Raw genomic sequence first — 22,276 nt, 5'->3', positions numbered from 1 at the left:
ATTTAGAACAGTTCTGTCAGAAATATTCCACATTATTAGGAAGGTTCCTGAATTTAATTCTGAATAAAACACACCATTTCTTCTTAGAGGAGGAGAAATCTAAAAACGTAAATATGACACTTTTAAAATATGTAGGTGAATATGAAAAAAATGGGTCATTTCCCAGAGTTGTGTGTTGGGAAACGCTTTTTTTTTTTTTTTTGTTTAACATGTATGCGCTCCATAAGCAGCCACAGCTTCTGAGAAGAAAGTAGTTACGGAGAGGAAAAATTCATTATACTGAGGTCAAAATTGGAAAGTGATTCATGAACCCCAGAAGGTCAGAGGTTGAGTTGCCAGACACAATTGGAAGTTCAGAAACCCAAATGAATAACTAGAAACATTTTGTACTACAGAACTTGACTGGAAGTATGATCTGCACAGTTTCTGTTCTTGCTGTTGAGCCACTTTGTTCCCACTTCAATTTATCTGATAAATTAAATGAGGAGTGCTGAAGTTTGAAAATTTCTTGGCAGGCCTGCACATTTTTCCTTACCAAAAGAATAACTAAATTGTCTAGGTACGAAACAGATTAGTCCTAGACACTGTAGATTATGGAGAACATCTAAGTACTGCCTATTTCTTGGAAGCATAAAAGAAATCTGAGTTCTCTCTCAAAATACCTATTGTATGTTTTTCTCTCTAAGTAACTGTCTGTATTTGATAAAATTGTAATAAGCAGCAGAGAAAAAGTGAAACTGTTAACAAAAGCAATATTTCCAAACTACTGTCTTCTTATTGTTTCTAGAAACAAGTAAAAAAAATTTTTTTTTTTTTTATTTTTTTTTTAAGAAATTTCACCAGGTGATACTTAATTTAAAAAAGAAAAGAGGAAAGGAGGATGAAGGGGAAAGGGAAGAAATAGGGGTTGATTTATTTGCTAAAGAGAAACAAAAAACAAGAAAACAATCAATACAGGAATTATTTTTTGCAAATTATTAAATATCCTTGTAGACATCAGACCAATTTAAATGACAGAGGGGTCACACTCAGTGGTGCATGTCATTGTTGTGATATATGCACCAAGACTTTGATGATATTCCCCTGGCAAGAAAGATGACAAATATATGTAAATGGTCTGAATTTTAAAGAAGATTGCAATTGAAGTGCTAAAATGTTTCATAATAATGTGATTGTAAACCTCGTAGGGTTGACTAGATATAGAAAGGCTATCATTTCTAGAACTGTTCTTTCTAGAAGAACCTATGATTTACTAGTTAACCTTGGACTGATTCAAAGCATTTCATTTATTATCAGATTATGTGATATTTCTCCCTTTCTACCAGATAAATTTCAATCACTTGAATGCACATATCAAAAGATTTTATTTCCAAACAAAGTTTCAAAAAATCTGCAATAAAAGATTAAGCCATAAAATTTAAGTTGCAGTTCTCAATCCAATCTGATCCCAGTGTGGAACTACTCCTGACTCCCCAGATGCATTTTGACCTAATGAACTTTTTCTGGAAAAATATCACGCACGTACACGATTTAGAGGCAAATTAGATCAAATATTTTACAGATAGAATTTGAATATGATTACTTTCCATCACCATTTCCTCAACACGATCTTGTCAGGGAAAATTTCAAAACAGAGTACTGAACTAAACTAGTGTGACTCAGATAAGTCTGTCCTGATTTTGGATATAAATAAAGTTAGATATATCGAGTTAGATATTAGTTTCGAATTTCACTGCAAGTATTTCCAACGTGTACAGGCATTGTATATTTTCTGCACCTATATATCAGATACATAGTTTAACAGCCTTTTAAAAAAGCTGCCAGTATCCTAAACTCTTGGATGCATAGTCTGGAATTGGTCAGCCAGCACAAATTCTCAGTCAAATGTCTCTCTCGGTCTGCTGAATGTTTCCTGAGGCTTCAACCAAGAGAGGAAGGGTACGGACTAAAAGCGTTGTTCAAGGTCAAGCATTCTTCCCTCATTACAACTGGCTTTTGGTTAGAAACCCCAAGTAACAAAGAACTAACAAAAAAAACTTGAAAAGCCCTAGAGAAATCCAGTATATTTTTAAGGACTTGACTTTAAAAGTTAGAAATCCATCTGCACTCAAATGCCAGTGTAAAATTAGGTGATAGCTAACAACATTCAGTTCTTTTTTGACCATGTTCCTCCTTTGCTTTTTTTCAGAGTGCTGGGGCTATACGAATTACACAGTGATATGCAGCCTACAGGCAGCCAGATCCCACCTCTGCCTTTCTAACAGTTGCACAAACCATACATGGAATAAGAAATTTGTTACTCTCTACCCCGCCCCCACTAAAGAACATTTCTACAATGAACATTTCAAGCCAAATTACATTGTTCCTGGGATTTCAGTGGGTGTGTTGTGCAAGTGGAGCGGGCTGACAGAATTTAACAACCAATGAAAGCATTTCTATACAGTTATGGAACAATCTACAGAAATGTATGGTAGAAACAAGATTTTCCATTATATTCTGCAGTATGGCCTGAAAACTTTACCAAAAAAAAAAAAAAAAAGAAAAAAGAAAAAAGTATATTTCTCTTTTTATATTCCACAGAAGATCTCCATACAAGAGAGCAAAACCTCTGAGAATAGCATAGCCAGAGGTACCATTGCAGCAATCTGTTTCTCCCCACTAAATCTCCTGCCTTTGCCCCTTTCAACAAAGTACTTTGCACAGCTGTCTGTCTCTACTTGGTATAATCTGAGTGACAAAACTATCAGTGTCACTTCTCTGGAGCTTGCCCTTCTGAGCAATAATCCTCACATGAATTCAGTATTAACACTGGTCAAACCTCAGAAGTTTTAGAAATGCCCTTCATGTAAGTATTTAAGAATGCAAATGCTTATCTGAACAATAGCCAAATACATGTTGGCTAGATATCTAGATATCATGGGATTTGGCCTGGGTGAAATACTGAGGCAGTCATCAGGTGGATGGTATTCCATTATTTTTTCCTTTGGGTTAAAAACTGAGAAAGAACAAAGGTTCAGGGAACACTTTCAGATTCCATTTGTAATCAGAACTATGACGCTTGTCATATATCAGTAAGTTCTCACTACTCGCTATCAGTTCTTTTTTAGAGAAATTAAAGTTGACAGGAATAATTGTAGGAAAGTTATCTGAGTACTGCTACACATTGAACAACTTAATGGTACATCTTGCTTAGAGTAAGATCATTAATGCTAAGAAAACAGAAGATTAATTTCACAAAAGGATTTCATATAGGGAATAAGAAAATTATATGATAATCTGGAGGAAATTCAGCAGCATGCATTACCATTGATGCTTTGAGTAGTAAATGTCTAACTTGCAGCAAGGTATTAACCAGAGGTTATTAAATCTGAGAAAGCCAATTTCTACAGAGCAGATTCCAGCCTGAAACATTGTGAGTTTGCATCTTGACTAGCTTTGCACATTTGTAGATTACCCCATGACAACAGCTGCATAGTTTGATAGGTGACTACAAACAACAAGATGAAATTATGACCTCCATCACTGAAAAATAGTGTTTGAATGTTGATGTCATTAACACATTAGCCACACCATACCTCTTGGTAACAGGGATATTGTTGTCCTTAGTACTTATTAGAGGGATATTAGTGTCCTTAGAGCCACTCCATTAGCAGCAAATGAACTACATATGATGTAAGAAGCTGATGTCCTGAGGCTATAGGCGTAAAGGTGGCTTGTTGGGTTTGACTTTAAATTATTTTCTTAATGGATTTGAACTCAAGGAAGTATAGAACAGTGGAGATAATAGCTGCAGTGGCATGCTAAAATGGGATTTAGAGGTCCCTAAAATACAGATTGTTGACCTTATTCAGGGATTGTTATTGCTTCCTATATATATGCCTTTGTTTTTGGAGCCCTGCACACAATGGCTCAAGTCTAACACTTGAAGTAATTCCCGAGGACTTCTTCCTCACACACAATATACTGCAACAAAACTTTGGAGGTTTCTGCAATCTCTTGTAGCAAATGTAGCTGTCTTTTGGCACTTGAAGCCCAAAAGGCCAAAATACTTTTAGAGTGTTTTTGTTGAAACAGTGTCCAACAAGCACAGTCCTGGACAGAGACACTTACATGCTTTAAAGAGGACCTTTTATTTCTTTTAAAAGTTCAACAATCGCACTATCATTTGTAGGTCATAAGCTAATGATCCTAAAAGATATCAACTAGCAAAAGGAAGAAGTTACAATAAAGCAGTAATCCTCTTGAAACACCTATTTTAGGAATACCAAATAGTTTTCTTATTTATTTGCATAGTAAAATTGAAGTAAACATAAAAAAAAATCCCACAAAGAGGAGAAGGGAGAAGAAGGGAGAAGAAGGGAGAAGGGAAAACAAAAAAAAGGAGGGAAGGGGAAGGACTTTGGTTTTAGTGGGTCACAGTTGAATAATATACTTTGAATTCTCATTAATAAACACAAAGAATAAGCATTTAGAATGAAAATACTTGTAAGTTCTTCTGCCTTTGCAGTTACAATTTTCTTTAAGAAGGTACTACGACCAGATTCACTACACCTCATTTATTCAAGTATCTTTATCATTTAATGACATTCAAGGAGAATAAACAAATTCTTGAAGAGTCAAAGATATTTCTCTTTTTCACCCACATTTGGAGTCACTACAAGTACATTGAAAGGAAATTCCAGTAACAGCCTATTTACAGCAGAGCAAAAAGCAACAGATTGAATCTCTTTTTAAAAAAATACTTTGTATACATGTTAGATCTGAGGCTACTGTAAACAGTGTTGTTTCGGACAAAATGAAGATCCCAGCTCAGAGAAGCTTTTGGGAAGCTTTTACATGGATTATGTGTTTAAATGCACGCAAGTATATCTTTGCTTTCTGTAGATGTCCCCCAGTTCCTTGGATGACAGAAAAAAACAACCAAACAACATCATTGAGCTGCTTAGGTGCAAACTGATGTTGGGTTTACAAGAGGTACACCACAGGTGCTGACAGTACACCAGTAAAAAAATACTTAGCTCAAGTTTGGCAACAGAGAGCCCTTGGAATAGGAGAAGGTTGTGCACAGCATCACATCCAGCTTTGAAATTCTTTTTTCCAGTAACTTTACACCCCACTCACTGCTATGAACCTTACTCTTTCCCCCACATATGCACTATTGGTCATTTTTGTCTGGCGTGGAACCATTGTATTTTTTGCGCAATCCTGTTTCTCCATAGCCCTGAAAGGCAAACCTTCAGATCTACAGCTGGCTTCTTCCAAATCCCTGGAAAGTAATCACCACGTGGCACTTACCTCTCCTTCTCTGGGCCACGGCCTTCCGTTCTGTGTGTATTTGCTTTGATTCTGGCGCTTCTTTTGCCCTCCATCAGCAAATTTGCACAGTAAAGGCTCAGTGGGGGCTGTGAAGACAAGAAACCCAGTCTATATTAGCAACCCCCCAAAGAAAGTGATTATACCAGCAACAGTAGTGCTTTGTAATACTGATCTTTTGAAGTAAAATCTTGCCTTCTGCAGATATTTTTTTGCCTCTTTCAGCCTTGACTCTACTGGCAGCTGTTCTTACTAACTAAGCTTCAAAAAATATATACTGGCAGCCCTTAAAAGAATTTAGCAAATATTGTTGAAAAAATAATCAGCCCACGCAGAATGTTAAGTTGCTGAAGTGAAATAGTCGAGTCAGGCATTAGTTCCAGCTAAGTTAGACACGTATTCATGACCAGCATTGCTGAAGGATAAACACTGTTTTACTAATGCAGCTTTCTGTTTTTATTGTAAAAACTTCTCAAGAATATGTTTAAAAAATAAGTGTTCTCACTATTTTTGTGTTTCTCAGCACTCAATACGTTAAATTCTGAATAAACAGAATAAAATAGACAGCCTTGCCAAGCGCAATACAATTAGATTTCTTTTCCTCTTAACTTCTTTAAGCAAGTTGGCAGCTGAGAAAACTCTTTTCCTCTCCAGCTGGGCTCTGATCTGGGAGAGCACAATAATGAGGGAAGCTGGAACCCCAGCAATGATGGACATTCCCAGAGACACATACTCAAAACCCCAGCGCACAATAGGGTCTGCTGGTAGAGAAATTGCTATACAATGGGTGCCACAAGATGGGAACTTTGTGTCTTGGGATCTTCTCCCACCAATCAGCTTTTAATAGTCTATTCTAAAACACTTTTCTGCCCAAGCTTGGTACACGGCTTGGTAGCGGGAACTTGCCTTGGCTGCCTCCATCTTAAATGAGGTGCCACAGTCTACCCACTTCGTTAGGTGGATGTCAGGATTGTCTTTTATTGCTTATATCAACTGGTGACTAAAAAAATTTTGGTTTGGTTGAAAGAAATCTGAAAATGATGTTTCACATCTGAAAGTCTTTTGGAAAATGTTGGGTTCCCAGCCATTACAAGTTGAGGCTCTAATTAATTAACCAGGAGGTTTGACAGGAAAAGTCAACAAAAATAGCTTTTCTTGTCATTTTCTGTTTCTAGGATGCAAGAAGAGTTGAAAGAATAGGAAGAAAGACATAAGAAGGAAACGTTGCAGAATGGGGTTAGTCAAATTGCTGACATTTATTTGTAATAAAAATAATAATTTGCTTGGAGGATTAAATAAGCTTGTAAAATATTAAAACAAGCTCTCCTCCTTCAATCTCTTAGTTATAGCCAGCTCAAACCGAATCAGAAAATATGGTTTAAAAATGTGATCACTTGAAAACAACAACCAACAAAGTACAGAGAATCTCACATCAATACCACGATTTCTTATTGGGACTGCATTATTTTGGCTACTTTCAAAGCTCTAACAGCTTTGTTTTTTTCATTACCATTTTACCAGGCTAGTAATTTCCAAGGTCACTAGAAAGTGAACTGCAGGGAACAATCCATTATTGGCAGAAAGCTCGACTGTGTGACCCCAGAGGTCTTTCCCCACCTCTGACTTTGGTTACTGTATCATGTTTTGGTAGAAGCAATGTTCAGCCAACCATTTTAAATTTTAAATAATGAAGGTTTAAAAGCATCCAGGTGGCTGTGGAGATTCTTTCTGCAATCGGAGAGATTTTATGGAGCTGACTGCCCTGCACTTCTACCAGTTTACTCCACAATGCGATGCAGCATAATTTCAGAGCAGTTACTTACAATTCACTTTGATGTGATTGTGAGGGAGGAGCAGGTGCTAAGCCAGCATCTGAGAAAGTCCTATTAAATGTCACATTTGATGCTTCAAAAGCTTTTTATTTCAAGTGCTAAACAACTATCATTCAACATATGGTATCAGGAGTATCAGAAGTATGCAAAAAACAATCTGAACGTTGCGTGTTTACATGTGCTATGATCATCTGCTATTGTACACATGTGCTGTTAGTCTAAATGCTATGATGTGGTATAGCAATCAAGTAAATCATATGTCTTACTACATATCCTTCCTAGAAATTAGCCAACCACAAATGGGAAGCTGTTGCCATTTCTGAGCTTCCCATTATTGAGCACTACCATATGACAACCTTTTATTGCTAAGATGGGCCTTCCTAAAGTTAACTGAGATTAGCAGACATCATTGAACAGATATGCCAAACAACTTCACACCACATCTAAAAAAAATGTGGAAAAAGAAACTGTACTGGCTTTTTTGGGGTTAAGGAAGAAGATGGAAAAGGACAAATGAACCATGCCCTGCACAGGAAAGTTTCTTCAATAGGAAGCATTTTTCCTCTATAAAAAAACTGACAGGAGTTGTGGGAAAAAGATCAACACATGCCAATCAACATTACCATAAGCAGAAATATGGGAAAAAGACATTCTGGCAGGAAGATAGAGTCTAGTTCAGATTTTCTTTATTAGTTGATTATTTTTTTCTTTTTTAAAAATTAGACAAAACAGTGGGATGTAGCAGATTTGCATCTAGTAAAATAGAAAATGATTTGAAGAGATTTAGATCTTAAAGATTTACACCTGGGAAAAGCTATGGTAATAACCTCAAAATACAAAGAACTAAACCTTTATTTTGGAAGTAAGAATGTAAAAGAATCTCAAGAGTTCAAGTGTTGCTCTAAGTACACAGAAGAACTCAAGTCTGATTTATTTCAGCCCTTTTGAAATCCCTTGTAAGGCTCTTAACCTTTGTAAGCTCAGATGCACAGGAATATTTGACTTTACTACAATCATTCTTACTAAACAAATGCATAACAATAGAGGATTCTGGAGAGAACATATCCTATTCCATATATCAGAAAAACTATTTCTAAGTAGAATTCTTTTTGAATGGTTTTAAGAAATGTCAAAAGCTTTGAAAACAGCAAATTTACTTCCGACAAAGAAGTAAAAAAAAAAAAAAACAGAACGTAATAAGGTTGTCAATTCAAAAAGAAACTGTTCAAACTACATCAGTATGACGTGACTAAAAGCAAAGAATTGGGATATTTCACTCTTAAATACTTCTCAAGGGGAGGAAGAAAAAAAAAAAAGGGAATCTTTCAAACTGTTCCTGTTTTTGCTGCCTTCCATTCCAAACAAATGCTCCTGAATATATAGACTTTTTTTTACCTTTCTCTTTTTCTTTTATATTTTTTACATTTTACCTTTTTTTTTTTTTTTTTTTTTTTTTTTATTATTATTTTAATATGAATATAGTGACTGGAAATAAATACACCTCTTCTCTCACCTGCTGACTTAATAGCAAATGTAATTTGGGTATCTTTATATGGTCATATTTTGAACTGATAAGCACATACTTTTTTGCATGGCTCTTGACAACCTCGAAGTTTTCAGCATGTGTGGTATTTTGAAGCATATCTGGAAAATCTGCTGTTGGTATTTTCCTGTCAGAAAAGTGAGAATTGATTCACTCAAGATAAATTTCAAGCTATTCCATACCGATAAACTCTTCAAGGTACAAAGCACTGCTCTTTCTTTGACTTCTACCTGACAGTAACAAATAAAAATATCAAGAATAAGTAACAGCTTTAACCTGAACAAGGTTCATTAAGCCATTACCCATTTTTCAAGGAAAAGATTTAAATGCTTGCTGCAGTTCCCATCCAGAGCCTGCTTGAGTTAATAACACATAAATAGCTCTGAACTTGGCTTTCAGTCCTGAGAAGGAAAAGGAATCAAATGGATAGCGCTTCTAAACAGCATCTGCCAAGATATTCACGGCTGTTTTAGGAGAGGGCAGTTGCTGCAAGTATTCAAATTCTCTTCCCATGGAACAAAATGGCTAAAGCCCTATCTCTCTTCAATCAGACCCTGAATTTACTCTAAGAGTTCAGTGAAGGCAAAAGAGAAAGACTGGTTTTATGTCAATCAAGGCTGTCAATATCGTTGGAGCTCCTTTAGGAACTCAACTTCTCATGCTCTGGTACTTCAGTTGGATTGACTGAACAGACAGCACCAAACTGCCAAATGCCACTATACTTCCAAAGGCATTGGTCTTTAAAATGGGACAAACCCTTTAGATGGAAAGAGACTGGGATAATAGTGTCCCATTCCCAATTGGCAACCTCTCAACAGACCTTCCAGGACAGGAAAGCAACTTCAATTAAACTGGAGAACTCATCAAAAAAAAAGCAAACTCCTAACTAGTTCCAAAAACATACTTTTGTTTTTCTTTCATTCATCAGAAGGCTAAAACATTCAAGCTTCTACATATACAAAAATGTATATATTCACGAACATGTGCTTCATAAAGGATTGGGAAGATGAAAGCTGTCATTTGTGTTCAGTGAATCTGTTTCATTATTTCAGGTGCTCAGTAAATTTTTCTATCATATACTAAGAAAAGATTGCCCTCCACCACTTCCAATTCACAGTCATATTGCATCGTCTGTCCAGCAATCACAAGAATTACGTATACAGCAAGGTAATAACTAGAACATATTTATGTATTTTAACTTGTTTCACTATGAATATTTTTGAGGACAATATTTTTCAGCATGTCTGGAAGAAAGTAATCTCATCTTGTGCAAAAATGAAGATAACGCTGCTAGCAGAGACCTTAGCAGTAAGTGCGATATGAACTCGTGTGGATCTCTAAACTCCTTCGTTTTGTTAATGTGATGAAAAATGATAAGAAAGTCAATGCCATTAATAAAAAATGGTCAGAGCACAGACGATTTTTTTCAAAACGTGTTTTCAGGAGAAGGTTGGATTAATTTATTTTTCAGCCCTGGCAAATCCTCCTCCACAATAAAAAAGAAGCAGAGCAATAATTGAGTTCACAGTGACACCAAACATTTAAACTGATCGTGTTTTGATAATTTTTCTTCATTCACTTTCAAATTTTAATTATTCCAGCAGTACTTTCATGTATGTATTGGACTGAAACATCCATGCAAGCAGCACAACATTTATCTGCCACAGATCAAACATTACTTCTACAGTAACACCAAATTCACTTTGCAAGCAGACCTGTTAACTCATACATTAGTTGAGAAGGAGATGCTGGAGACATAAAAACTCTAAAAGGAAGGCACGACCGAGCAAGTTAAAGTGCTGCTATGGATGTAGCCAGCAAGACTGCAGGCTCTTCAGAACCTACAAAGTTTATTTACAAAATGAATTCTGCAGCTCTAAGTTTTGAACTGCAGTAGGTTCCTGATCAATAGAGCAACTCATTGTGCTAGTGAGTCTAGTGATTTCTAAGAAGTTCTGACACACAGTACTTATTCACCCCTAAGTAACAAACAAAACTCTAAATTCAAGGAAGATTGTAGATCACTGTCATAGCTATTCTGCTCTTGGTGAATGAAGTGGAAAAATTACAAAAGATGGCACATGATACAAAAAGACAGAAGTATACATGGAGCAAAGGTCTATAAACCATAAGTAGTGAATAAATGCATCATCCTGTTCCATGTGAAATACTTGATGAAGGACAGAGTTGATCATTTTGTGGGGTAACAGATTTCGCCTCACATGTCCATAAAACTGGATATGAAATCACAGGATAAACTCTAACATATATATGTAAAAGCAGAATAAAAGTGCACTAGTACATGTTCAGATAATTGCTTACTGCTCAATGTTTTTGATTGAGCCAGTGATTCTATACACACAGGCATCCTAAAAAAGCGCAGAATGCAAGCAGATATCTTTAGAATGTTAGAAATAAACTCAAGCAATATACATTATATTTGTCTCCTCTTCCAGTACTAAACTAGATGATATTCAGTGCACTTACACAGCTGATTATGAAAGCAAAACAAGGAGTTAATATTGCACATTGTTTCTAGAATGTATGATTTTCACAATATAATTGTGGAAATTGAGGAAACGGTTTTGTATAACAGAAAAGTTATACTCCAAAGCAACAGTTAAAAGGCAAACATCTGCTTGGCTAGAAATAAAAAGGAAAAAAAAAGTGATTTACTTTTGATAAACTGTATTATAGCTGAAGTAATTATCTCTAGTTCACCTCTTTGTCTTAAGAAATGAGAAGCAATCCTTTCATCTTTCTGTAAAATAATTAGTTCTAAAAAGCAAGAGTATATTAGAAAAAGAAAATAAATCCTAGGGGAGAAATAGTTCATCAAGGATAAAGTTAGCAATTCTATTAAGTGAAACACAAATTATATAGAAGAGGTAGAACAGCTAATTCTATGCACACGGTGGAGAAACAGCATGCTGACTGTGAAGTGCAATCCAGGTCTTACTGCAATCAATGGAAACACTCTACGTACTACATAAAAAACTGTACTTAATCATATAATTGCAGAAGCCCCAACCAAGGTTTGTTAGAGCTGATCGGAAATGACAGTCTGCTTTCGATGAGAAATTGCACCATTTATTTTCAAGTTTGTTTCTGTTTAAAAATCTATTTTAGTTTTCAAATTTTCTACTGAACAGCAGATTGAGAGCATCTGGTTCAGGCCTATTAAAACGTTCCTTTCTAATGCTGCTGATAAAGGGGAAACCTTTGTAACAGAGCATTAACTAGATATGTATGTTATTTTATGGAGATGACATACAGCAACAGATGCTTCAATACAGGACTGGAACTTAAATAAAAATACAAAATCAATCCAAATAGCTCAGATGAAATGAAATATTAAAGTAATGCTGAAATACAGTAACAAAACAGCATAGTTTTGTTTTTACAAACACCATTTCTCAGTCAACTTTAGTTCTGGCTTGTGTAGAAGGGCATGAATAAGTGAGCAGTGAATCCAGTATAGCATTAAGAAGATTATTAATCATACATATTAACTAGTAACTGGTTCATTAATATAACACACTTTAATGTTGCATTTTATCTTTACTTTAAACAAAAAGTCTGAGCCAGAGCTCACAGAAGTTGAGGAGAAACTCTCAGCAACTTCAGTGGAATTTGGAGTGCAAATATAATGAGCTGAATGTAAAAAAAATCTTTACTGCTAAGTACTTGTATTGAAAGTACTTGTACAAATTTTGGCATCAGCCTCAGTGCCATTTGACCAAAGAGAATTCTGAGCACAGCAGCTTTTTTAAGTCACTTTGTTTCTGTGCTTGATGTAATTCTTGAGTTAACAGTACGTCTGATGAATTAACATCCATTGTCCTCATATTCACCAGGTTAAGTTCCCATTTTTAGAGTCCAGCAACTCAGCTAAAACTACTGTGACTTTGAATCCAAAGTTACTAATGAATCCAAATGTAAATTTGAGGTAATTGTGAGGAAGAGTAGATTCAGGTCTGTGATTTTTGTCAGAGAATGCAGCCCCCCCACAATTGTCGGTACAGGAAACTTCAGCCTTATTGGAGGTTCCCTGACATAAAGCTGAAAATACCAGTTGTAGTTCATACTTTTTACCCAGCACTCTTTGCAACCTTCTGGATGAAATGGAAGCGGGATCTTTGAGAAGTGATTTGTTCTTATGAAGTTCTCAAAGAGACTATGCAACAAGAGAAGATGTCTTTATATGAAAGCAATCAAAATAGCTATGTGCATCAGTTTGCAGAACATTTTTAATGTGCCTGTGCTTAGATCTCTAATTTATATTATTTTAAGACAGTTCCCACAATCAACTGAAATTCTGAACGCATTGTTTTCATGCAACAATTACAAATCCTAGAATTTGGACTAATACTTCCTGCAAAAACACTATGATACATCCCTTTGGATTCCTACCACACTGGAAGAACTATGTACGAAAAATTTCCACAGTACCATAGTTCAGAGAACAATATTGGCTACAAGATATTAAAAGCACTTCTCACATTATATATCAGACAGATTATAAATAAATAAATATTGAAGTAATTTGATATAAAATCTTTTTGGTAAACTGGAAAAGCTTTAACAGTTCTCAATAGAATTGATAAATGTGGAAGCTTAAGAATCCAACTCACTTTTCCATGTCAGATAAATTTCTGTGTGGAATTTATGTGCCATAGCTCCTATCTATTTCTCTCATGTGAGATTAACTAAGAAAGGCACTGAGTTAAGCCAATCCTACACGGCCCTTTTGTAAAATTAGAGAACAATTAGCAGAATATAAGGATATGCTATTTCAGTAGTACCCCATCATGCTTTTCCCCATTGGTAAGAGTCAGAAGGTATGAAAGTTTTTGGTTTTTTTTTTAATTGTTTTTCTTTAAAAAGTTTTTCTACATATTTGCATACATAGCAAGGTCCTTCTGCCATACTGTGTTGACTCTTGTACCAGATAGCATAGCAGCTGCAAGACTGTATGTTACAGTAGCAAAGCAGAGGACAGGTTTGAGTTGGCTGGTCTTTGTAAGCAAGTAGCACCCTGACTTTAGCACATTCCCTTTGCACTGGTAACACTTGAATGCTCCTGTACCAAGACAGACAAGCTTTGCATGTTATCCCAGAACTGCAATGTATGCATAGAGTTTACAAAAAAAAAACAAAACAAAAAAACAAAAAAAAACAACCCACTAAAAGTGAACCCCAAATCATTTTTAAATTCCTTCTAGGAAGAGATACCTTTTTACCCTCTCCCACAGTCTCAGAAGTTACTTTGTTTGGATGAAAATGGAGATCTTGTATTTCTTACTGTTCAATTATTAAGGAACAGCAACGAAGTCAGCTTCATTTGAAAGGCTCAGCGATTTTTAAACGATCTCATGTACCGTAATTTATAATGGAAAATCAGGTACAAATAGTGTGAGATGCTTTCTGGTTCCCCTCTAATGGAAATAAAATGAATCCCTGGTAATGGTGACCCTACTTGCTTCTGTGGTCACCCATTTTAGTTTTTAGTGTTCTCTTTAGTACTCCCAGGAGAAAAGAGCAAATGCAAAGCTTTTATCTATTGCTGTTTCTCAAAACAATAGGTCTGTGCTTCTGCTATAAAATCTATTTTTACTATTCACATAAACTAACGTTATTGATCACAGAGACTTTGCTATTATCCTACTAAGAAAAACCTACTTGTCCTGACAGTCCAGAGACAAAATCATTTGAATTTAATGCAGTAAAAAGAATTAATTCTGGCTTTGCTAATACGAAGTTACTTCATGTACTTGTTTAAGTATTTATTATTTCTCATTGAATCTATTTACAATTTTAAATCATTGCATTATTTATTAATTTTTATTCAGCGTTTATATAAACCAGTAAATTATCATCACATTATTCCTTGTCTGTGTGACACTTCTAGAACTAATACTACAAGTAAAAAATAATAATTTCAAACATATGTTTTCAGTATAAACAAGGAAACCTGGCCAAATGTCTTATATCAACAGAATTATTTTTTTTTCCACCAGCATTATTATAATTGCTGTATACAGACATTCATTTTTTACTAATTAAGGTTGAGTCTTGGCATTTTCTGCTCACACTCCAACATATGCATAGCATTAATGTTCAGAACAGCTTATTCAAGCCAGTGTTGAACTGCATGAGGATGTCTCAGTTATGATCACTAGCTTATTTAATTCAGACATGCATGTTTCAGTAACTACATTTTGTTTGCATATTGTGGGGAACGAAACATCTGTGTTGTCTTTGTGAATGGTCCTTGCAATAAAGAAGTGGACATACGTATACATAATGTCTTCATTACTTGATGCACTAGGCATATCTTGATAAAAAGTAGCAATGGGAAACTCTTACAATAGGAAAAAAAGTTTGGTTTGCAAAGAAATCTGCTGTGCATGGTCAAAGCAGTGACACCTTGCCAGAATCAGAGCGCAAACAGCATATTCCTTAAAGCACTGATTCATGTCAACACATGAAATATTCCTGTGTAAATGAAACACAAATCCCAATTTTTAATCTGCTCAACAGCTTAAAAATATTAAGAAATAATGTATTTTTTCTCAGAATGCCTAATGAAAATCCTTTTATTTAAATCAGTTCTAATTAACCCACATTCCAGTCATGACTGCTGGGTGCAGAAGCAGAAATTCCAATCAGAATTTAAAACGTAGCCAAGCAATACCATTTTGCCACTACTGTGAGAAAGAAGGAAAAGCTGAAGGGAAAATTCCTTTTATTGTTATTACCCTTCTTTCATTTTATTTTCTGCATTCACTGAAAGACATAAAATGAGCTAGTTTGCTAGAAGTTAACACGCAGCATTGCCAGCTTCCTTGCTTAAATGTGGGATCACCTCTAAAAAGTGGAGTTGACCCTGACTGCAGCAGAAGTGTGGGCAGGCATAGGCTACACAGCAGAAGGCATTTATCAGACGGGTGACTGACTGATTCTTAGAGGCAGGAGTTCATTTCGCTGTGGTGGAGAATACCCAAATCACACTAAGCACCTTGGACAATCTAATTACTGTGTGCTACAAAACCTCCCTGAGCACTCCACCATTTTTTCCTGTAAAGTGGCCCAGGGGAAGGCAGTGATTACTTCGGAAACCACACATAAGTAAGGACACGGATGCCCCTTCCCTCTTTCTCCTGGCAGAAGAGACTGCTGGCTGTGCAGAGCCACGGGACACGCTGCTCCTAAGGCCAACAAGCATGCTCAAGTCCATGGGGCAGGCTTTTCTGCATACTACCAAAACAAATCCCACTTCTCCCATCTTCAAACACCTGTGGGTTGGAAGCAAATGTGGCGTTGGCATGTATTTGCTCAGAGAAGAAGGGTGGGCCATGGGAAAAAAAAATAATAATAATAAAAAAAATCACTCAGCAACTCCTTTTCCTGAGAGGGCAAGGTGACAATGTGCCCCTGAAAGCTACCACTATCTGCAGACGTGGGGGCTTTGCTCCAGCTTAAAGTACTTGTCTGCCTTCAAGGCGTAACTGTACCTATGATTTCTATGACAGAAAGCTGCACAGTGGAGTCACTGAGAATTCTACCGTAAGTCACCCATTTTTCCACAATATTTTATCCAAAAGAAAGACCAAGTAGTAAAATTATAATCTTTTCCCGAGGCAAAAGAAGACCTAACTCATATTTCTTAGCTCTTTTCAAAACGCATTGTTGATACCAATGCTAAATCTAATGTGCTACAACAGAAGCCAATTTCTAACCCTTACAGCTTAAAAAACATTTATTGCCATCTGAGACAATACCCTAGAATATTAAATATATAACACTAAACCCTTCTGCATTTTTCAAGTGCAGAGCTCTCAGCTGACTGCAGACAAGGAGGCAAGCTGACATATTAGAGACTGTGTAATGGCCTCAGCTCCTTTAACTCTGTGTAGTTCATGTCTTGGGGGTTGTAGGAAGGTCATGCTACATCCTGCTCTACCATGGGTTGAAAAATTAGGAAAAGAACATGATCTCAATACTAAGATAGGAAAAGTTAAAAAAGAAAAAAAAAAAAAAAAAAAGAAAAAGGAAAATAAATCCTCTACTTTCGAGTTAAAAATACGGGAAAAACAAGAATAGGAGTGAGACAAGCACAACAATGAAAAATTGGTAGGGGGAAATAAGGTACAGCAATAGGCAAAGAAAAACACATTAAGAAAATGAAGAGAAACAGGAAAAGAAGGAAGAGTAATACTTCTGAAATGCCTATGAAAATGTTCTGGCTTCACACAAAAGTGAACACAATTGATATAATTTCTGGATGACAACAGGGCTGTGATGACTACCTGGGTCTTCACCAGTACAAAGATGACAGGAAAAAAAATTACAACTGAACAAGCAAATGAATGGGCTAAATGTTACTGCCTGTGTCAAAAAGAAGAAGTCTATAAAATGTGTGTGTTTTTATTTGGAAAAACAGACTGAAGACAAGTTCTGTCATACTATTAAGAACACGCTCATATTCTCACAGTACACATATAGGATTAAAACATAAATGAAACTTAAAAGACCATAGAGTCTCCTCTACACAGAAATACTAAGGCCCAATTATCAAAGTCACTTGAAAGTTTACCTCAAAACCCGATGGATGATTCAACACTTCTATGCCACAGAGATAAAATTAGAGATGACTACACGATAGATGAAAAATTACAGACATTGCATACAGATGAATTAGGTTATAAAAAAAATAATAAAATACAGGAGCCTCTAACACTAACCCCCACGATTCTTTAAAGCTCCAGTGCCCATTTAGATGGGATCCTCCCTGGGTTTACCAGGGATACAGCCATGTCAGCAGGATGCGAGCATTGTGTGTCTCTCCACTCAAAGCATGATTGCAGCCAAACAGCATCATCAGAATCAGGTCTGACAAAAGCTGACTCCAGCTGATGCGAAGCAGCAATTTTTTTTTCAGAACAAATGATTTCATGAATCAGCCAGCAGGGAATGACAACATTCTGCTGCCATTAAGTTGCAATTTCCAACAAGTTAATGAGTCCACTGCAAATGTGACCATATTTATCACTCTGCTGTTAACAGAAATGGTTAACTTTCAGTTTTGTTTTTTTTTTTTTTTTTCATTTTTATTTATTTTTTCTTTTGCGAGCTTTATTGCTTATGATGTAGTATTTCCCTGGAGGCAGAAAGCAAAGCCTACCCCATGATGCTAGTAAAACTTGAAGACAGCACAGTAGAGTAAGAACTAAAGACCAACAACTTTCCTACTTTGAGTAACATGGCAGGCCTCCATGCAGAGACCTCCTAGCAGAGACCTCCTAGCTTTCTTCTGCCATGAGAAGGACAGCTCAGTACAGTTCTGCTGAACTTTGCAGGCTGATGAAAGACAAACAGATGTGAGAGAGAGAAAACTTTTCTTTCTAGAACATTTTCTGGTACAGATCCAGAGCTAGTAAAAAAAAAAGATAAAAAATATCCCACAGTCTTGAGGATGGTCAGAAAAGTAACAACAGAGTTCAAAGCAGGGATAAGGTAAAGACTGAGTAACAAAAGAATGAATACTTCTAAAGTTTAAAGTATTCTCCAAATACTACAGAAGGCATTTGCATACAAAAAAAAAAAATCTACATATAACAAACTACAATGCATTGTAGTCATTTTATTGTATATATACAATGCATTAATGCTGTACTAGTAAACACAATAGTAAAATACTGAACTTACTTTATGAGACTTCATTGCAATTCTAGCACATACTAGAAAGTCATTTCATAATAGCTTTAATAGTAGAGGAGAGAAATAATGGATACCTAGATTTTATTCAGCATCAGGATTCAAGCTGATTTTTGCTCCTAGACAGAACACCAAGATACGGTAGAAATGTTGCTATTAAACCACAGTCCCACCTCTTGTACTTTTATCAGTGGATGGGATGGAACCTCAGGCTCCACAACTCAGCTCTGAACCGAGGAGAAGGAACTTCTAGTACTGAAGCACGACAACAAGTGATAATAGGACTCCATGATCAGAGTGGAGGAACAGTTATTGACAAGGCCATCCTGGACTTGTTGGAGAAGCAGAAGATGAAAAATAATACTTTTCTCCATTTCTGTCCAAAGTACCTTGAGATTTCGACTATTTAGACATGCTCCATATTACTAATTTGCATCTATCAAAGAGCACATTCAGTGAAACAGCCATATTATACTTTTTCATAACTCTCTAGTCAACTACATGGTATGTGCACTGTTACTTTTCGTCTGCTTCCGTTTTGTTTTCCTATCCTGAAGAGGATATATTTTCTGGGCAGAAATACCAGTACATTTGACAACTGATACAATCACAGTGAGACAGCACTCAGCACAGTCTGCTTGCACCAGACTGCATTTGTCGATGGATAAGCAAAAATGAACGTGCATCTTGCTTCTAGGGTGCTTTTATGCCAAGGTAGAACAATACTGAGCACTTACTCCAAGAAGGTTTACTTTACAGTATGCAAAAGAATATTTATTTGCAATGGTCAACTTGGATCAAACAAGCCTGCTTTCATTATCAATTCTTACTGCTTTTGCATAGCATACAAAATGAACATGAGTTATTCCAGGTTTAATCAGAATCTCTTATTCCTGCTTTATAAGTCCCTTCTAGAAGAGTCTATGATACTAACTGATCTATTCATATTTATATTACGCATCTATAGTAGCTTTGCAGGATTGGTGTATGGGCATGCTCATACAGTTCTCAAATTGTCATTCTATGCTCCTTCAAGCTAAGTCCTGCTACCACTTTTTGTATACTTAATAAGGTGGAATTTGTTTTTTGGTCCTTATCACAGGCTTTGTAGACATTGCAAAGACCTCAAAAGCAATAACGAATCCATGCTCCCAGTAAGTAGTATTCTCTTGCTTCACATACAGACCATCTGCAGAACAGAGAAACTGCAAGTTGTCTGGCATCCCACAGGCTCTGAGTACAGATCTCTTGAGTTCTTGGCAGCATTTAGACTAATCCTCCTCAATAAGCTTTAGGTGCTTTATTTTCTCAGTTTCCTTTCCCACTCCAGTCTGAGCAAAGATTTCTTTCAACAATCTAAGCTTGCCATACCACAACCAACTCTCTAAAAGCTCCATCAGAAGACAGCTGTGTTGTACAGCGCCTGTGAAAATCCAGCTTGTAAGGATAATTTGGATTGGATGCCATTATAGGTATGTTTTTGCCTGAGCACATAACATACACACATCTATATAAGTGCATGCTACTAGGTATGGGTGTAAAGTTAAATCACAGAACATCAGAACAGTCAAAGGGAATTAATTATAAACCTGCAAAAAGACCCATGCTGTTTACTGTAACATTTAGCAATTCCTATCTCACAGTGCTATATATCCCTAGAGGGCAATGCCACCTAATAGGTTGCACTCATGTCCCTGATGTCCTAATGTAAAGACGAAAATGATGCGACTGAAAGACAGGGATAAGTCTGCACTTTATAAAATTTAATTTGGTAAATATAGATTTGTTTCCATTTTTCTTTCAAGAAGTTTTTCAGCCTTATTTCAAGAACAGCAAAGTACAACAGATTTCCAAAATCTATGCAGACCTCTGGGATTTTCCTATCATATCCCTGTGTCAAACACTCTTAGGTAACAAGAGAAGAGACAGTGGGGCCTTTGAGCATAGCATACACAAAACCAAATACACACGTAAGAGGAACTTGAAGGGAAAACAAGATGACCATTTTCTTCCCTACGTTTACTGCTCTGCTGCTTTGCAATCAATATCCACTTTTGTGAAGCACTGTCTCCTGTTAGAAAGGCCCACTGCCAGCACCACATCTCCCTTTATTGTCAGCATTGCTCAGCTGGCTCCAACAGCTCCACCGAATGTCATTTCAGCGTTCTTCTTGAAACCCCTCCCCGGGAGTTTAACAGCAATGTGCAACTTCTAAACAGAAAAACAAGTTTGGGGAATTAAGTTCTGCTATAAACCTGCTGACAGCATGACAACAACAGAAGCTGTGACTGTTCAGTGTCTTTCAGAATCAGAATTATGTCATGTAGTTTCTTTATTGATGGATTTATCAGCCAGGATTTAGTCCTTGAAACATAAAAATGTAGGCTTCTGGCTTTTTGTTTCTTTTTTTTTTTTTTGTTTTAAATGATTGATAATTATTTCACAAATGTCTTCCCCTGGCATTTGATCTGCTAGATAATACATAAACACAATTTCTAATAGGTTTTCTGGCTTTTTAAACCTAATTTCTTTCCTCATTATTTTTCATTTCCAATTCTGCTATAGAATCTATTCTTCCTGAAATTTTGTGTTATGTGAAGCAACCTCACTTTCGTAATGTAAGGAATATTTTCAACTAACAACAAAGTTAAAATCATTGATAGAAGAGAAGCTAAATTTTCCTGTATTTCTAACTTTGTTTCATGCTGAAGCACTTAGCACACATTCTTCCCAAAAAGATTCCAAAATTACAGATGAAACTAATAAATATGCACAAGTCTTTAAAATACCTGCCACGTAGGAACAGTTGGGTTGGGCAAAAAATGACAGTTCAGCATATGAATACATCTATTTCTCTGTCAAATACTGACTTGCAGATGTTACTCCATTGCAAAAGTTTATTAGTTAATTAATGATTAGGCAGAAGGTAGATCATGGAGTTAATTCATCAGGAAGTACAAATTACAACATTTTTGTAACACAGAGAGAGGAAATAATGACTTGAAGTTGGGGGATATATATGAGTTCCCAGAAAACAATGAAAAAATATGAAATTTAAGACAAGACAAGTAGCGATTAATTATTCCAAATACAGTCACTAATTTCAGAGGGAGTGAATAACAAAGTCCAGTAATTCATTTTTCATCTGAGCATTTATACTCTTTGGAGTTGCAGTATCAGCTGTTCTAAATATATAAATCTTGGATTTATATGTCTTACTCAAACTTCTTCTGAATGAAGAACTGGTTTTTTTTTTGTTTTTTTTTTTTTCCTCCTTTTTCTTCTCATCTTTCTTAACCAGCATAAATATATTGAAGTCATGAGATCATGTGATTATTTGCCTTATGGTGTTTATGCCCAGTGCCAATTCCATTTATAAATGCATGAACATAGAGGTCAGTTTTCCAAAGAAAATGACTGAGATCTAAAGAATCACCATCCCCCCCCTCCCTCTTCATTCCTTTGACAAAAACCCATTGGACTAGGAGCAAAATATGTTTTTTTCTAGTGAAGATTCTCAATATTCTATCGTTCTTTTCACAAAGACCCACAAAGATTTTCTAGCACTACATTAAACAAATTAAGCATGTTTTTTGTGTTACTACATTATTCAAAGTACTGGTCCATGCACTATGACTCAGAACACAGGAAGCCTTCTTCCAATCTGCCATTCAGCCTATTTCTTCTTTGTAATCTTTTTTTTTTTTTAAAAAAAAAAGTTATGGCTTGGGTAGAAAGGATAATGCAATGATCATCTTCAAGCAACAAAACCTGCATTGTAAAATTGCAATTTATTCAGATGTCCTTTTCAGTGTAGCCTGAAGAAATAACCTGACATGCTAACAGACAGGTTTCTATTTAAACAAAA

General features: G+C 36.0%; 1 protein-coding gene across 7 annotated transcripts in view; it reads right to left on the bottom strand.

Moving 5' to 3' along the window:
• RBMS3 (RNA binding motif single stranded interacting protein 3) overlaps positions 1–22,276 on the bottom strand; it is a 700,498-nt gene that overhangs the window by 84,204 nt on the left and 594,018 nt on the right. For all 7 annotated transcript variants that reach the window (XM_052695879.1, XM_052695880.1, XM_052695881.1 and 4 more), the window contains one exon: positions 5,296–5,402. In XM_052695879.1, coding sequence (XP_052551839.1) covers positions 5,296–5,402 — 107 coding nt within the window. The remainder of the gene's footprint in view (positions 1–5,295; positions 5,403–22,276) is intronic.

Source organism: Tympanuchus pallidicinctus, unplaced genomic scaffold (assembly GCF_026119805.1).
Source record: "Tympanuchus pallidicinctus isolate F22 unplaced genomic scaffold, pur_lepc_1.0 scaffold3, whole genome shotgun sequence".
NCBI classification, from domain to species: domain Eukaryota; kingdom Metazoa; phylum Chordata; class Aves; order Galliformes; family Phasianidae; genus Tympanuchus; species Tympanuchus pallidicinctus.
Note: the sequence above shows the minus strand (reverse complement) of the source record. Positions and strands in the feature narration are given on the sequence as shown.